The sequence below is a fragment of the Talpa occidentalis genome, unplaced genomic scaffold (genome assembly GCF_014898055.3).
Source record: "Talpa occidentalis isolate TD23 unplaced genomic scaffold, MPIMG_talOcc4v2.1 talOcc4.17, whole genome shotgun sequence".
Lineage (NCBI taxonomy): Eukaryota > Metazoa > Chordata > Mammalia > Eulipotyphla > Talpidae > Talpa > Talpa occidentalis.
This window is the reverse complement of record NW_023601754.1, coordinates 38,196,986-38,214,630: the sequence shown is the minus strand read 5'-3', so window position 1 is coordinate 38,214,630 and position 17,645 is coordinate 38,196,986. Positions and strand designations below refer to the sequence as shown.

General features: G+C 46.1%; 1 protein-coding gene across 1 annotated transcript; it reads right to left on the bottom strand.

Annotated features, from left to right (window-relative positions):
• Window positions 1-2,393: 2,393 nt before the first annotated feature.
• On the bottom strand, window positions 2,394-15,471 carry PDCD2L (programmed cell death 2 like). The gene is made up of 7 exons (XM_037516505.2): window positions 15,364-15,471; window positions 15,098-15,264; window positions 14,913-14,973; window positions 12,850-13,223; window positions 11,262-11,372; window positions 8,283-8,431; window positions 2,394-3,769 (listed from the first exon to the last, which is right to left on the bottom strand). Exons 1-7 carry the CDS (start codon window positions 15,469-15,471, stop codon window positions 3,639-3,641), a joined length of 1,101 nt encoding a protein of 366 aa, XP_037372402.1. The 3' UTR covers window positions 2,394-3,638.
• Between the last annotated feature and the right edge of the window lie 2,174 nt (window positions 15,472-17,645).

Sequence of the window (17,645 nt, the reverse complement as noted above, 5' to 3'; positions counted from 1 at the left end):
TACAATTTAGCCAAAGACATGCACAAATAGCATTAAAGTTATTTGCACTTGTTAAATTGACAAAGGAGAACAGATTACACTGTTGTAAGGGATAAGAAACAAGCACTCCCGGGGCCTTCCTGGTGGCACAAGGGGTTAAAACGCAACCTCTGAAGCTGTCCCCAGCCTCTGCAGCACGAGTTCCCAGAGTTCCCATCCCCAGCCCTTGAGGGAGCTACCCACATGGTGCAGCAGACCTCTCCTGACTCGACCACGCTCCCCTCAGCAGTGTATTTCAGTCAGTCTGCCTGTTCTGTTCCCCACTCTGTCTCTGATGAATCTTCTCACCTCCCACACCTCTGGCCTACACCCCAGCTCTTGTATGCATAAATAAATCTTTAGAAAAAAAAAAGAAAGCAAAAAAGGACTCCCTTACACTGATTCTAAAACAAAGCTTTTCTGGAGGGTAACTTAGCAATGATTCAAATCCTAAAATGCTGCATAGTTTTTGACTCATTCTCATTCTAGGGCTTTGTGCTACAGCAGTTATCAGTGATTAAAAATTTTTTTTAGTCATAGGGATGTTCATCACGAAAACAAAAATTGGAAAAAAAATCAAAAAAGATGTATTAAAATTGTGATTCATTTAAATAAAACCTTAGTACCTAGTGGAGTGGATGGTAACAAGATGGCGACAGACTGTGGCGCTCAGTAAGGTGAAGCTTGACTGAGGACGTCTTGCCTGGGGTGTGGGGACAAAAGGAAGACAATTTCTAGACAGGCTCCAGGCATAGGGAAATGAAATCAAGGAAGAACATAGTCCTATATAGGAAGAATATAGTCCTATATAGGACTGCTTGTCAAAAATGAAGAATCCCAGGGCCTCCCTGGTGGTGCAGGGGTTAAGAACTGCGCTGCGAAGCTGCCTGCAGCCTCTGCATCGCCGGTTCGATGCCAGGCCACTGGATGAGGGTCCCACATGGCGCACAGACCTCTGCTGCCGCTCACTGCTCTCCTCAGCAGTGTATTTCGTCAGTCTGCCTGTTCTGCTCCCCGCTCTGGCTCTGGTGAATTCTCTCACCCTCCCATGCTTCTGACTGTACCCAGTGCTTGTATAAATAAATAAATAAATCTTTTAAAAAAGAAAAGAAGAATTCCTGGAAAAAACTGTTGTGTCAGTGTTACAGCATCAGAGAAGAAAGTGGTGAAAATTACCATCTGAAATACCAAACTGAGAGAATGCAAAAAACTGAACAATTCAATGTACTTTGAAGCTCAGCAAGTAACAGAGCTCTGCAGGCAGCCTATGGTTAATCTGGATAAGCTAAAAGAAGGAGCTCAAAGATTTGGTTTGAATATCTCTTGAATCTCCAGAAAGTCTGAAGATGATGATAAGCTGAATAAGAGGAAGGAGGACTTTGGGTTGTCACAAGTTCAGATGGAACAGGAACCAAAGAGGAAAAGGGAGAGTGTGTTTGGATTTGGGCCCTCTGAAAAACTTTCCAAGCGGTTTGCCAGTGGTTTCTAGCTCTCTAATTCCTCTTGGTCACATATATACTTAAAATGCAGTTACATGCCTCTGTCCTGCCTGGCAATGAGAGAGCATGTACCCCAGGTACATCCATAAAGCCCAGCAGTAACTTGACTAGGGAAGCTGCCAGAAAGATCCTGCCAATCTTTTTTTTTTCAAGATTTATTTATTTCTGCATACAAGAACTGGGGTGTAAGCCAGAGGTAAGGGGAGGGCGGGAGTCGAGTGGTGGTGAGAGGATTCACCAGAGACAGCTGGGGAACAGAACAAGCAGAATGACTGAAATACACTGTTGAGAGGAGCAACAGGTGAGGCAAGAGAGGTCTGCTGAGCCATGTGGGTCAGCTCCCTGGCCAGGGATCGAACTTGTGCTGCAGAGGCTGTGGACAGCTTCATAGGTTGCATCTTAACCCCTTGCACGCCACTGGGGAGGACCCGCAGTTGTATATTTAAATAGGTCAACACTGGATTTATTTTATCATGCCTTGCTTTCTTAACTATGTGTCCTTGGGAAAGCCCCTGCTAATCCTGTTCTATGTAGATAAGACCAGGTGTATATGACTAAATTAAAATATGTATTTAGGGCACTTCCCTGGTGGTGCAAGGGGTTAAGACACAACCTACGAAGCTAACCGCAGCCACTGCAGCACAAGTTCGATCCCTGGCCAGGGAGCTGACCCACATGGTGCAGCAGACCTCTCCTGACTCGCCTGCTGCTCCCCTCAGCAGTGTATTTCAGTCAATCCGCCTGTTCTGCTCCCCACTCTGTCTCTGGTAAATCCTCTCACACACATACCTCCCCCCGCCCCGCCCCTCTGGCCTACATACCAGCTCTGGTATGCACAAATAAATAAAATAAATCTTTAAAAATAAATACATCCATAGTAATATACCGTAACTCTGAGCAGTTTGTTTTGCTCCAGTTGGCGTGGTCTGACAGTCTGAGGCATTCTCTGATACTCGTGGCTACTTCGCCAGCATCAACAGAGAAATCAAATATAGCCAGTGGGGATAGCCAGTGGGGAGTTGATGAGATAGCACCCTACTAGCTCCCCAAATGGCAAAGTGCTGGGATTTTATAAGGGCGAAGGAATGTGCAGGAAGTCAGGGCTTATCTCCAGGTCCCAGAGGGTGCAGGTCAGTCTCCATGATGGGAGTCAACGTGTTTGACATTCCCAGCAGGGTGTTGTCTCAGAAATTAGAAGGTATTTGTTTCTGATGTCAGGATCAATTCAGAAAGACAGAATTTTATTAGGGATGGAACACAATCACTTTTCCAAGTTCCCAGGAATGCAGGGAAAACCAGTTAATGATTTATCAGGAGGCGCGAACTGGGGGTGTAATTCAGTGGGTAAAGTCAGTCCTAGAGAGGAACACAATTTAGTGAGTCAACAGTCCTGCAGAAGGAATGCCATTCAGTAGTTAGCATTTAATTCCGCTTATTTCTAATTTTCAGCTGAGGAATCCAGCCACAAGTCCAACCCCGCACCCCCAGTGTGCCTGTAGCCCCAATGAGCAGCACCTTCAGCTTGGGCACAGCCAGCCCCTTCACCACAGGTGCCCCAGGAGGGTCAGGTGGGGTGTCTTCAGCCATACGCTGCCTAGAACAGCATCTCATGATAATATGGGGCTGATGTGTTATTTCTCAGAGATGCAAATCAAATTGTGATATTAATACATAGTTTCCTCATCTACACAGGCAAGCAGGTCTGCACACAGCTCGTAGGGTGTCTTCATACTGCTGACTCAGGGAGCAGAAGAGCAGGGGCTGATAACAGCAGTGGAGTGCAGAGGCAGCAGGGTGAGGCTGCCTCCCCGCTCCCACTCTTGGGGCTTCAGCTGCCCCCCCATTTCCTTCTAAAATGCAGACCGGCTGCCTGGGCGGGGGACACCTGCCCTCTGGTTTAGAGAAGAGCCACATTCCCAAGTCCCAAGATGGAGGCAGGGCACTGGTGCTGGAAGGGCAGACTAGGCCACAATCAAGAGGCTCTAGATCCTGGTCCCATCTGCAGCACTGGGGCCAAAAGCACAAAGGGCAAGTCTTGAAAATAAGAGTTAATAACTTGTCAAAATGAGAGAAAAAGACATTACAATTTATTATAATTTATATAAATAGAAAGGGAAAATACTACTTAAATAATGATTCATCTGGGTCTTCTTGTATAATGCAAAATTCTTCTAAGGGAGTCTGGTGGTTTTGAGGCCAGCAACTCTTCTCACACGTATAAATCAGAATTGTTCCAAATTCCACAAAAACATCTGAAAAATACAACATATTCAGAATTCCAGAAAAGGGAGGTAAAAGGTATTATGTGAACAGCTAGTATTTGAAAGTTTGCTCAGTGGAGTCCAGACCCCGGAGTAAGACCATTGGGCTCCAATCTCAGCCCTTGCACCTTCACCGACTTCACCGGTGTGACACTGACAGCATTTATCGTGATTATGAACTATGGCGAGGGGGAAAATAAGCTAACACATATGAGATACTTGGAACAGAGGGAGGCATGTCTTAAGTGTTCCACATGAAGTAAACAGGTAAAGCAACGAGAAGATAAAGGGAATGAGGAAGACGGTTCACTCAGGATAACTGGTGTTGCTATGCAGTGACTTTCACTTACAAGCAGAAAAAATAATTAGGTAAAGCAAAGACAGCACTCACTTTCCATCACAATATAATCACAGTCTTTCCTATAATAACTGACTACTGATGATGAAAAACAGATTTTTTTCAATTTAATTTTATTTATATTTGTGTAGAAGAACTAGGGTATAGGCCAGAGGCTCAGGGGGTGAGAGGATTCACCAGAGACAGAGTGGGGAGCAGAACAGTCGGATCTACTGGAATACACTACTGAGGGGCGCCTAAGAGAACATGCTAGCTCCAAAACAGGGTGCAGGGAAAACACTGACAATAAATCCTAAGTGTTCATATAAAAATTTATAATGACTGGGGGCCTCCCTAGTGGCGCAAGGGGTTAAGCACAGCACACTGAAGTTATCTGCAGCCTCTGCAGCACAAGTTCGATCCCCGGGCAAGGAGCTACCCACATGGCGCAGCAGACCTCTCCTGTCTTGCCCGCTGCTCCCCTCAGCAGTGTATCTCAGTCAGTCTGCCTATTCTGCTCCCCACTCTGTCTCTGGTAACTCCTCTCACCCCCACACCTCTGGCCTATACCCCAGTTCTTATATGCATAAATAAAATAAATCTAAAAAAACTATATAAAGTAATGTCAGCAAGGCTAACGGAAAGGAAAACATTAAAGAAAAAAGAAGACCAAAATGGAGCTATTTGGTAAATCTGAGAGAATTTCCAACCAGAATGTGCAACAGGCAGTCTGCAGAGAGGATGAGAAGGCTGGAGCCTCAGAACTCAGAGCCACCAGGGAAGGAGGAAGCATGAGAAGATGACAACTAAACACCAAATCGCTGAAGACGGTACGTGCAGCCTGAGTCGGAGACTTGCCACAGCAAGGAGTGAGGAGGGGTGAGAAAAGAGGAAGCGAACAGCCCCACTCACATCTGATGAAAAACACCAGAAAACACAGGGACAGAAAAGACAGGTGGAGACCGAATCAGGGAGAGAAAGAAAAGACTTGAGAGAATCTCAGAGAACACAAAGGGAAAAGGGAAAAATGTTAACATGGATGTGAGAGGAGAAAGGGACCAAACAACTGTTGCTTCAGTAGAAAAGCTACAAAGGCAGCAGATGCGATTTTCAGACATATAAGGAAGAAAATATGCAGTACGAAGGCCCGCCCTGCCCCACACAAGGATCACAGGATCACAGAACGTGGGTCAGCAGGCACAGGCCAGTGAATGATGGGACCGCCTGGATAAAAAAAAAACCCTGCAGGCACGCCAGTGGGCATGTCAGCATTCAGTGGGGCTCCAAGAGGGGCGAGAGGGTTGGGAAAACCTCAGACTTCTACAAAGCAACTTTCTCTTTTTTTTAAAGATTTATTTATGCACACAAGAACAGGGTACAGGCCAGAGATGCGGGGGGTGAAAGGATTCACCAGAGACAGAGTGGGGAGCAGAAAAGGCAGACTGACTGAAATACACTGCTGAGGAGAGCAGTGGGCAAGTCAGGAGAGGTCGGCTGTGCCATGTGGGTAGCTCCCTGGCCAGGGATCAAACTCGTGCTGCAGACAGCTTCGTAGTGCTGAGACTTAACCCCTTGCGCCATCAGGGAGGCCCTACAAAGCAACTTTCAAAGCCAACATATATCTATACAAAAATGAGAGATCTCAGGGATTTTCAGGAAAATGTACTTCCTGGCGAGACCCTTTCATGGGAGACAACAGACGTCACCAGGGGAAAAGCGCCGGCAGTGCCCCCTGCCCTAAGATGACAGCACGGGGCATCAGGGCTCTGCAGAAGTGGAGCTTTAGAGTTTATACCCAGCTGTCCTGCAAATAAAAAGGCAGACCACAGCACCCAACTGCTGAAGAAAGAACACCACCTGTGAGCCCCACTCCACCCACCCCCTTCAGGCTCCGACTTGATAAAATCCAGCAACCGGAGAAGAATCAAAATAAAGGATTCAGGAATGGAAAAGCTCATGGTAGAAGAGTGGCGTGAGAACTGAGACTATTTAAACACAGAACTGAAGCTTGGTAAGGTAAAAATGATACAAAATATTTGGAGGTGCAAATATATAAAGTTATACATTCTCTCATCTATTATTATGGTTACGGGAGCCAAGCACATACTACCTATTGTTGAAACATGGAATGAGTGTAATTCTCTTTATAGCAAAATGATCTTTCAGAAACTAGACCCCTGAGTGAAGGGCCCAGTGCCTAAAGTCCAGCAAGTTTTATACTAATTTACCTTCTGATAAATTTGCATATATTTTTTAGGATACTTTCAATTAGTAAGTTTTTTGAAACATCTTTTTTTCCCCCAAAAACAATACCTAAGCGGGTAAGTAATTTTTGGCAAAGGAGACAAGAGCATACAGCTGAGAGCGGAGGAACAAAAGTCTCTTAAGCAAGTGGTGTTAGGAAGAGTGGACAGTCACGTGCAAAAGGCCAAAAATAGAGCACTGTCTTATACCATATACTAAAATTAATTCAAAATGGATTAAAGACTGACATTGGCCTTAGTCATGTTGTGTATGTGTCTCCAACAGCAACAAAAGAAAATATATACAAATGGGACTATACCAAACTAAAGAGTTTCTGCACAGTGAAAGAAACTGTTGTCACAATGCAAAGGCAACCTACTGAGTGGGAGAAGATATTTGCATGACATAATCATACAAGAAGTTAATATCCAAAACATATAAACAACTCAACAACAGCAAAAAACATACAACCTGATTTAAAAATGGGCAGAGGATCTAAACATGTATTTCTCCAAAGATGACATGAAAATGTCATCTAACAGACACATGAAAATATGTTCTATACTGCTTATGATTTAGGGGATTGAAAATCAAAACCACAATGAGATTTCACTTCTCACCAGTTAGGATGGCTGTCATCAAAAAGCCAAGAAATGGGGCCTCCCTGGTGGCCCAAGGGGTTAAGACACAAGCTATGAAGCTAACTGCAGCCATGGCAGCACAAGCTTGGTCCCCGGCCAGGGAGGTGACCCACATGGCGCAGCAGACCTCTCCTGTCTCACCAGCTGCTCCTCACAGCAGTGTATTTCAGTCAGTCTGCCTGTTCTGTTCCCCACTCTGTCTCTGGTGAATCCTCTCACCCCTCCCCATGCCTCTGGCCTGTACCCAGGCTCTTGTGTGCATGAATAAATAAATCTTCAAAAAGAAAAAAAAAAAAAAGTAAACAACCCAAGTCCCCCAAAACAGCTGAATAAAGATGTGGGGTGTGTGTTGCTGTGGTGGAATACTATTCCACCATGAAAAGGGTGAAATCTTGCCAGTTACAACACCGATTATACAAAGTGAAAGCCAGAAGGACAAGGATCAATACTCTATGATTTTACTATTTGCAGAATATAAAAAATAAAGAAAACCAAAACAAACCTTTAGGCTCTGAGAACAAAGTGGTGGTTCCCAGAGGGGAAGGGACTAGATTGGTAATAGGTGGTAACTGGACATTTGCTGGTGGGCGTGGGATGAAATACACAGTTGCTGAGGTGAGAACTGTACACCTGAAATCCACACAGTACTGTGAACTTATGTTACCTCAATAGAAAGAAAGTAAAATGTAATTTCCCAAATCCTTTTATGATATGCTTAGATTTAGAAATACCAATTTACAATCCCACCAACAATATATGAGGGTTCCCTTTTCCTTTCATCCTCTCCAACACACTACTTCTTCACTTTTAGGTAATGGCCATCCTAAGTGGTGAGAGGTGAAATCTCATTGTAGTTTTTTAAAAAGATTTATTTATTTATTTACTTATGCATGCATGCAAGAACTAGGGTGTAGGCCAGAGGTGCAAGGGGTGAGAGGATTCATCAGAGACAGAGTGGGGAGCAGAACAGGCAGAGTGAGTGAAATACACTACTGAGGGGAGCAGCCGGCGAGACAGGAGAGGTCCGTTGCACCATGTGGGTAACTCCCTGGCTGGTGGGGGATCGAACTCATGCTCCAGAGGCTGAGGATAGCTTCATAGTTTTGAGACTTAATGCCCTGCGTCACCAGGGAGGGCCTCACTGTGGTTTTGATTTGCACTTCCTTAAATGAAAATTTCCCAAATTTTTAATAATATGCTTAGCTTTTTATAAATAAAAAATGAAAAGACAGTCTTTCACTTTAAAGTAATCCCAAACTCAAACTAGTAAAGGGCCTCTTACCTAAATCAGCACTTCTGAGCATGCTGACCAGGGCTGGCATAAGCTGAAATTCAAATATCCTCTGGCCTCCACAGTGGCTGCAGCCTGGAAGGTCTGTGACATCTGATGGTGGGCACTTCAGAAAAAGGGGTTCTCCATTCCAGGAGTACCTAGGGCAAAGAAACAGAGTCCCTGACAGTTACAAACATGTCACATTCTGACAGCTAAGAACATGCTTTGCAAACTTTCTTTCTTGCAGAGTACCGAGAACAAAACCAGAGAATCCAAGGGCCAAAGAACTGGCAGCCAAGGCTATCAAGCACTGGAGTTCTGCCAGTGCTGATTCAAAGTTGGAGGCCGGAAACCAACACTGAACTGAAACTAACTAAAGCTGCATTGGCTGCGGACCTCCAAGACTGGGTCCACAAAGGTGTCTTTTCTTGTTCTCCTTTTCCTAATAAAGGTGTCCTTTTAAAATGTTAAATAAATAAACCAACTGCATCAAAGACCAGATTCAGCTCAACTACAGATTAAATGGACTCAGACCTCCACACACTGACCTTACAGAGAATGGGGCCTGTCTTTCCAGGGACTATATATATTTCTTTATCTGCTGTTCTCCAACATACAATTTCTAACAACTTTTTTAAATTATAAAATCTGTAAAAAGAGGGCCTCCCTGGAGGTGCAAGGGGTTAAAGTTTCGGTACTATCTGAGCAGACTGTTAGCTGACTATCAAACTATCATCAGCCACTTCGGCCTGAGTTCAATCCCCAGCCAGGGAGTTGACTCACATATGGCACAGCAGACCTCTCCTGACTCACCTGGCTGTTCCCCTCAGCAGTGTATTTCATTAGATCTGCCTGTTCTGCTCCCCACTCTGTCTCTGGTGAATCCTCTCACCCCCCATACCTCTGGATGACACCCCAGTTCTCGTATGAATAAATAATCTTTAAAACAAAAAAAGAGTAATCAGTGGATAAATATAAGACCTTCTGAAAATTATTTTTTTATTTCATTATATATGTCTGTGTGTGTGTGTGTGTATATATATATTTCCTTTTTAAAAATGTATTTTTTTTAAAGATTCATTTTTCATTTGTACAAGAACTGGGGTACAGGCCAGAGGCACTGGAGGGCGAGAGGATTTACCAGAGACAGAGCAGAGAGCAGAACAGGGAGACGGACCAAAGACACTGCATAGGGGAGCAGCAGGCGAGGCAGGAGAGGTCTGCCGTGCCATGTGGGTTGCTCCCCAGCAGGCCAGGAATCGAACTCATGCTGCAGAGGCTGCGGACAGCCCCACAGTGCTACACTCAACCCGCTGCGCCATCAGGGAAGCCCTTCCTTTTTTTTTTTTAAAGATTTATTTATTTATGCGTACAAGAACTGGGGAACAGGCCAGAGGCGTGGGGGTGAGAGGATCCACCAGAGAGAGCGTGGGGACAAGGACAGGCAGACTGACTGAAATACACTGCTGAGGGAAGCCGCGGGCGAGGCAGGAGGGGTCTGCTGTGCCATGTGGGTAGCTCCCTGGCTGGGGATCCAACTCATGCTGTAGTGGCTGCAGACAACCTCATAGGTTTTGTTACCCTTGCGCCACCAGGGAGGCTCTATACATTTCTTTAAAACTATTATTGGAAGCGTGGCCTCCCTAGTGGCACAGGGGTTAAAGACAGCGCTATCAAGCTATCCGCAGCCACTGCAGCATGAATTCAATCCCCTGTCGACCAGGGAGCTACCCACATGGTGCAGCAGACCTCTCCTGTCTCCCCGCTGCTCCCCTCAACAGTGTATTTCAGTAGATTTGCCTGTTCTGCTCCCTACTGTCTCTGGTGAACCCTCTCACCCCCTGCACCTCTGGCTTACACCTCAGTTCTCATATGCATAAATAAATAAATCTTTTAAAAAAAAAACTAGTATTTTAAGCCAAAATAATGCACTGTGGGATATACAGAAATGAAATACACAAAAACAAGATCACAAAGGTCGGGGGAAGGTCAATCTGGTGTATCTATTTTGCTATCATAAAATAGTAAATAATATGACAGTAGACTGCAGTTAGTCAAACGTGCATTATAATCACTAAAGCAAACACAAATGCAACGGTACTATAACTGAAGGTGAAGAAAGGAAATTAAAACCTTAAACCAGGTAGCAGGCCTCCTGCCTGCCTGTGAGATGTAGTTGTTTCTCTTCACAGACTTTCTCCTTTTGCAAAGCAGCAGAGGCAGCTCCCCGCCCCAGGCTGTCCACTTGTGATTATATATAGGCCTCTCTCTTAGCAAACCTGTCCCTTTTGGGAAACCTCTTTCTCTTGGCTTGTGTCTGTGCAAGCATTCTAATTTTTCTTTAGATTTAATTTTATTTATGCATAGAAGAACTGGAGTGCAGGCCAGAGGTGTTGGGGGGGGCGGTGAGAGGATTCACCAGAGACAGAGTGGGGAGCAGACTGACTGACATACACTGCTGAGGGGAGCAGCGGGCGAGACAGGAGAGGTCTGCTGTGCCATGTGGGTCAGCTCCCTGGCCGGGGATCAAACTCAGGCCACAGTGGCTGGCCACAGTTTGATAGCGCTAGGACTTAACCCTTGAGCCACTGTGGAGGCCCTGTGCAAGCATTCATATTTCCTTTCCCTCTTTTATAATAAAGCTGTCCTTTTGCATATAAAAATCATAAACCAAAAATACTCAATTCATTGAAGAATTTTAAACAAAAAGGAAAAGAGAAACTAAAACAATAAAAAGAGAACAAATCAATACCAGAATGATAGATAAAATTAATCCAACACCACCAATATTACATGAAAAGGATGAGGGACGCCACATAAAACCCAAATGCATAAAAAACAAGTAAACATAATATAGCGAAATATAAGCAGTTGTTATAGCCTGGTTTGGGGCATACTGTGGATGTGGGTTCTCTTGCTATACACTCTGTATTTTCCAAACTAACATAGAGCACTTTCATAATTAAGAAAAATAAAAGTAACTCCTACCTTAAAATCTGCTCCTGACAAGCAGCAATTCTCTTCATGAATTTGTAAAACATCTTATCTCCATTTTTAATTATGGTCTTCTCATATTTTTCACTACCATCACTAGAAAAACTAAAACGAGAAGCAGAAAACACCTTTGACTACCTATATCCGGAGAGTTACACTATCTAGAAGAGTAAACAAGATCATTTTGTTTTAAAATAAATTTTACTAAATATATGCACTCAATATATAAATATTAAAAAATGTAACACATTATTATGTGCAACAGTAATCCCCTCCCCCTAGCCATTTTCTTTTCTTTCTTTTTTTTTTTAAAGACTGATTTATTTATGCATACAAGAGCTGGGGTGCAGGCCAGAGGTGTGGGGGGTGAGAGGACTCACCAGATACAGAGTGGGGAGCAGAACAGGCAGATCTACTGAAATACACTGCTGAGGGGAGCAGAGGGCAAGACAGGAGAGGTCTGCTGTACCGTGTGGGTAGCTCCCTGGCTAGGGATCAAACTCATTCTGCAGTGGCTGCTGATATCTTCACAGTGCTGACACTTAACCCCTTACCCCACCAGGAAGGCTCTTCCCTAGCCATTTTCAACTCTGGGACAATATGTGCAATGTAAAAAGTCATTATAAGGTCTGAAACTCTTCATTTCTTTCTCTTCTATGGATTATTTTCAAATACTAATGTGTCTTCATGCACTCCAACATTAAATATGAGAAAGTTCTAGTGAAAAAACCATGCCATCTCTTCACTTACCCCATGTATTCCTACATGGTAGCAAAAATGACCCTGCTTTACCTCTTCAGAGGGTTTGGATTATAAGGCCTTTCAAGACCTAGTCTCTCACTCACCCAAACCATCTGATGACAGAGACAACAGAGGGATCAGTATTGTTCCTGTTTTATGATCACTGAAGCTCTAGAGGAATCTGAGGTTCTCAGCCAGTTCCTGAGCCACAGCCAAGAACTAATAAATGCCATTTTTCTGATTTACTTGTTTCAGCCATAAAGACAATTTGAAAATAGAAGAGAGTTCAAGAGCTAGTGAACACATGTTCTTCTGTAAATACTCAGCATCCCTAAGTTCTGTTCCTTCTTTTTCTTGAGGTTACTTATACATAGAGCAAAGTGTTTTCAGGCCAACTCAAAGGTGGCTGTTAAGATCCCTTTGTCTGTCTTCCATTCTCATCCAAAGAGACAGACTCAGGGCCTCCCAGGTGGCACAAGGGGTTAAGACGCAACCTATGAAACTATCGGCAGCCACTGCAGCACGAGTTTGATCTCTGGCCAAGGAGCTACCCACAAGGAGTAGCAGACCCCTCCTGTCTTGCCCGCTGCTCCCCTCAGTAGTGTATTTCAGTCAATCCGCCTGTTCTGTTCCCTGGTGAATCCTCTCACCCCCACACCTCTGGCCTGTACCCCAGTTCTTGTATCCATTAATAAATATTTAAAAACCAAACCAAAGAGACAGACACAGAGGTCCTACACACACAAGTTCTGCCTCAAAAAGTTTCCTCAGGTATGAGAGTAAACATGAAGGGCTCCAACTGTGGCAGCTTCCTGACCAAGTCCGCGGCTCAGGAGCTCACCTTTGGGAAAGCAGCTGTTCCATGTCCATTCCCTCCCGCTGCTGGTATTCCCGCAGAAGGCTGTGAGCATGATCGAGACTGCCGAAGTCCCCATAATCATCCTCGTCTACCACACAAATGTAGTAGGGCAGGAACCACGGTACCACAGAGGACAAGGCCATCTTTCCCCCAGAAGACACAGGAGGAGCAGCAACCGGGACACTATCCTGCAGGCGAAGGTCTTGGAGCTGGACAGTCCAGTCTGCATCTCTGGCACTACTGGAATCATTTCCTGAATCCAAGGAAAGCTGTGGTGGGGGCGCCTCCTCACTGTCACTTCCCCAGTCATCTGCTCCTTCACACCAATCCTTGGCTGTGAGGCCATTTTCCTGTTTCTGGAAGAATAGCCAGTGAATGAGGTCCAAGCACCTGAGGTGATATCATTGATGTCTTGGCCTTAGCTATGCACTTACCCCTTCACCTTCCTGAGGGAGGCTTCACACTAGCCTCTTAGCCTCTGGCACATTCTGATTCAACCTTCTGGACCCATTTTACTTAAAAGCATGTTGAAGGGGACCTCCCTGGTGGCGCAGCGGTTGAGCGCTGGGTTGCGAAGCTGCCTGCAGCCTCTGCAGGGCTGGTTCTATGCCCGGCCGCTGGGTGAGGGTCCCACATGGCGCGCAGACCTCTCCTGCCACCCGCTGCTCCCCTCAGCAGTGTATTTCGCCAGTCTGCCTGTTCTGCTCTCCGCTCTGGTGAATTCTCCCACCCTCCCGCACTTCTGACTGTACCCAGTGCTTATATAAATTAAAAAAAAAAAAGCATGTTGAAGGTGACAAATATCTTTTTCAGGGGCAGTTGTTTCTTCAACATCTGTTTCAGACTCTTTCAATTGTGATTCACATATTACAGGCGCTTACTAGCCTGCTCTTTTATGGAGGTCAATCCTGAAGTCATTTCTATCCAGTACACCACTGAAAACCTAATTCTAAAAGTGCTCAGTTCAAAAAAATCAAAGTGCTCTTCTATCACCTGCCTTTGAAACTTGACAAGGGTTGGCAGGCACCACCATCTTCATCTTTACATTGCTATGCTAGTACTTTGCTCAGCACATATTAAGTCTCAGCGAATGTATAAAGCCAGAATTACAAAGAAAAGCTGAATTTTGTTCTGCAGCAATCAATGTGTCTGACATTCTAATTCAAGAAAATTACATTTTTGCCGTATTAAACCTGTTTGTTATATTTTAAAGATTTATTTTGTTTTACTTTATGCATACAAGTACTGGCCAGCAGTCGGGGGTGGAGGATGGGATGAGAGGATTCACCAGGGACAGAGTAGAGAGCAGAACAGGCAGAGCCACTGAAATACCCTTATGAGAGAAGTACCGGGTGAGACAGGAGAGGTTTGCTGTACCACATGGGTAGCTCCCTGGCCGGGGATCCAACTCATGCTGCAGTAGTCAGCAATAGCTTGATAGTGCTGAGACTTTAACCCCTGAGCCACCAGGGGGGCCCTGTTTGTTATATTTTGTATGTGCACATAGAAGTTCACATATACCATAGTAAGGACATTTACTACATACACATAGATATTACACAATATATATTATACACTTTCTCCCCCAAACCAGTAACCTGTGTTCCTCAGGGCCTCCAGTGCAGCTATCACTGCTGGGGCGTAAGTTCGATTTCCAGCCAAGGAGCTAACCTGGCACAGCCGACCTCTCCTGTCTCGCCTGCTGCTCCTCTCAGCAGTGTATTTCAGTAGATCCGCCTGTTTTGCTCCCCACTCTGTCTCTGGTGAATCCCTTCAACAACTGCCCCCCTCACCTCTGGCCTACACGCCAGTTCCTGTATGCATAAATAAAAATAAAATCTTAAAAAAAAAAAAAAAAGAGAGAGACCTTCAGTGTATACTAAAAGAAACTCACAAAACTTTAAGGAAATGGCATTTTGTGGTTTCGGAAAAGAGGAAAACCATTCCAACACATTTCAAAGAACACGGCTTAAAGTTTGTCTTCAACGTATTTCTGACAACACCCTCAAATTACAAACATGAAGCGCTAGTCACAGCCACTTTACCTGCGTGTCCTGTGCCTCTTTCTCTCGCGTCTGCAGACACTGGGAGCGGAACACTTTCCAGCTTCAAGGGTAAAGATAAACTGTCATGAGGACTGCACCCCCGAGTCCCAGTCGGCTGGGGCGGCCCCCAGCTTCCACCCACTCGACAGAAAATGTAGGGGTAACTCCGGGACTTCCCGGCCTACCTGCGCGTCCCGCAGCTGCCGCACCCCGGCTGGGGGCAAGCGAACACGTGCAAGAGCCGATGAAACGGGGAGCCGTCCAGCGGGCAGTAGACCTGCACCACCAGGGCGAGCGGCTGGCCGCAACGTTCACACACCGGCCTGGGCGCGGGCACGGCGGGCAGGGCGTCCTGCGGGCCAGGGGAGGCGCTCGGACCCCGACTCTCCCCGGGCCGTCCCCCACGCCGTCATCCCGTGGCCTCCCCAGCACCCGCCGGCGCCCCACTCACCGGAACGCCGCCCAGCTTGCTAGCCGTCCAGGCGCTCGGGCCCGTGGGGCGGCCGCGCACCGCGGCGTCTCGAAGCCCAAGGAGCACCGGCTTCCGGGCCGCCGCCATGACGACGGGGCGCCCACGTGAAAGGGCGAACTACGGCAGCCGGGATGGAGCGTATCTCTGCGCACGCGCACCGCCTGCTCGCACGCGCGGCCCCGCCCCTGGAGGGGCGACGTAGACACGCCCGCGTCCCTGGGGACTGGTTCCTTTAGACGCTCGGTGCATGACGTAGTCCTGTCAAAAGGTTTCATCTGAAATAAGTGGGTTAATAGTAGTATCGCTAACAACAACAAAAAACCCCTAATTTTTTTTAAAGATTTATTTATGCATACAAGAACTGGGGTACAGGCTAGCGGTGGGGTGGTGGTGAGAGGACTCACCAGAGACAGAGCGGGGAGCAGAACAGGCAGACTGACGAAATACACTGCTGAGGGGAACCGCGGGCGAGTCACGAGAGGTCTGCCGCGCCATGTGGGTAGCTCCCTGGCCTGGGATGGGATTCATGTGGTGGTAGTTGAGGATAACTTGCAAGTGCACGGCGCTGTGAAGCTGTCCCCAGCCTCTGCAGCGCCGGCCTCGGCCAGCGGTGAGGGTCCCACACGGCACAGCAGACCTCTCCTGTCTTGCCCGCTGCTCCCCTCAGCAGTGTATTTCAGTAGATTCGCCTGTTCTGCTCCCCACTCTGTCTCTGGTGAATCCTCTCACCCTCCTGCACATCTGGCCTGTACCCTGGTTCTTGTGTAAATAAATACATAGGGCCTCCCCGGTGGTTCAGCCTTTGAGCGCTGGGTTGCGAAGCTGCCCGCCGCGCCGGTTCGATCCCTGGCTGCTCCCAGAGTCCGGAGGAGGGTCCCACATGGCGCGCAGACCTCTCCTGCCGCCCGCTGCTCGCCTCAGCAGTGTACTTTGGTCCTTTTGCCTGCTCTGCTCCCCGCTCTGGCTCTGGTGAATTCTCTCACCCTCCCGCGCTTCTGACTGTACCCAGTGCTTGTATAAACAAACAAATAAATGAAACATGCCTCTATTAAAATAGATAAATAAATAAATCTTAAAAAAAAAAGAAAAAAGTAAAAGTGCTGAGACTTTAACCCCTGCGCCACCAGGAAGGTCCCTTTTTTACATTTTAAAAAGACAGATTTATTTGGAAAAGAGGCACCTGCAGTAACAGGCAGGCAGGAGAGCTGCCCAAGGTGTGTCTCTTGATCAAAATGCAATTGCAGCAAGAAGTCTCATTATTTAAGATGTTAATCGTTGTCACATTCTGGAATCGTACAATTTCACATCAACTGTGATATTATGGTGAAATCCCTGGAACAATGTGAACAAAACAAGTGCTTGTATATGTGGATTTTAAGTATCTGCTTCATTCACGATTCTGTTAAGGTTTGGAGCTTTTGTCAAACTCAGGAGTGGTGATTCAATTTGTACTTGAGGAAATAAAGAACGATGTTCAAAGCTGCTTCAGTCTCACACTGCAGTTACATGTTTGTGATGGTTAACATTATGCACCACTGAATTATGGGATATCCAACTAGCTGATAAAACATTTGAGTGTTTCTGTGTTTTTAGAAAATAACAGCATTTATTAATATTTTAAATTTTTGCATAGAAGAACTGGGGTGTAGGCCAGAGGTGCGGGGGTGAGGACTCACCAGAGAAATATTGGGGAGCAGAACAGGCGGATCTACTGAAATACACTGCTGAGGGGAGCAGTGGGCAAGACTGCTGCGCGATATGTGTGTTAGCTCCCTGGCCGGGGATTGAACTCAGGTCACAGCGTAGCTATGATGGCGCTGAGACTTAACCATTAGGTCACCAGGGAGGTCAGGGAACAGCATTTGAATCAGTAGACTGAAGGTTGCTTTCATTAGAGCTGATGGGCATGACCAAATCCATTGAGGGTCCAAGTAGAACAAAAAAACAGGAAGAGAAAATTCACTCTAAGTTGCACTAGGAGACCCATCCTCTCTTGCACTCAGAATATTGGAGCTCCTGGTTTTCGAGCCTTGACTGGGAGTAACACCATCTGCTGCCTTGTTTTCAGCACTCAGACTCAATGATACACCAGCTTTCCTGCTTGTCCAGATTGCAGACGGCACAGCACAGGACTTCTCATCTTCCTTGTTCACATGAGCCAGTCCCAAAACAAGTCTTTTATGTCTCTAGATATCTATTGGTTCTATTTCATTGGAGAACCCTTAACACCCTCCTCGAGATTTGCAATAAACAGCAGCTAC

What these genes read in the sequence shown, in the direction of transcription:
- PDCD2L (XM_037516505.2), bottom strand. Translation starts at nt 15,471, where the DNA reads ATGGCGGCGGCCCGGAAGCCGGTGCTCCTTGGGCTTCGAGACGCCGCG. An exon ending in GCAAGCTGGGCGGCGTTCCG is followed by an intron (nt 15,265 to 15,363) that starts GTGAGTGGGGCG and finishes CCTGGCCCGCAG; the next exon opens with GACGCCCTGCCCGCCGTGCC. An exon ending in AAGAGGCACAGGACACGCAG is followed by an intron (nt 13,224 to 14,912) that starts GTAAAGTGGCTG and finishes CTATTCTTCCAG; the next exon opens with AAACAGGAAAATGGCCTCAC.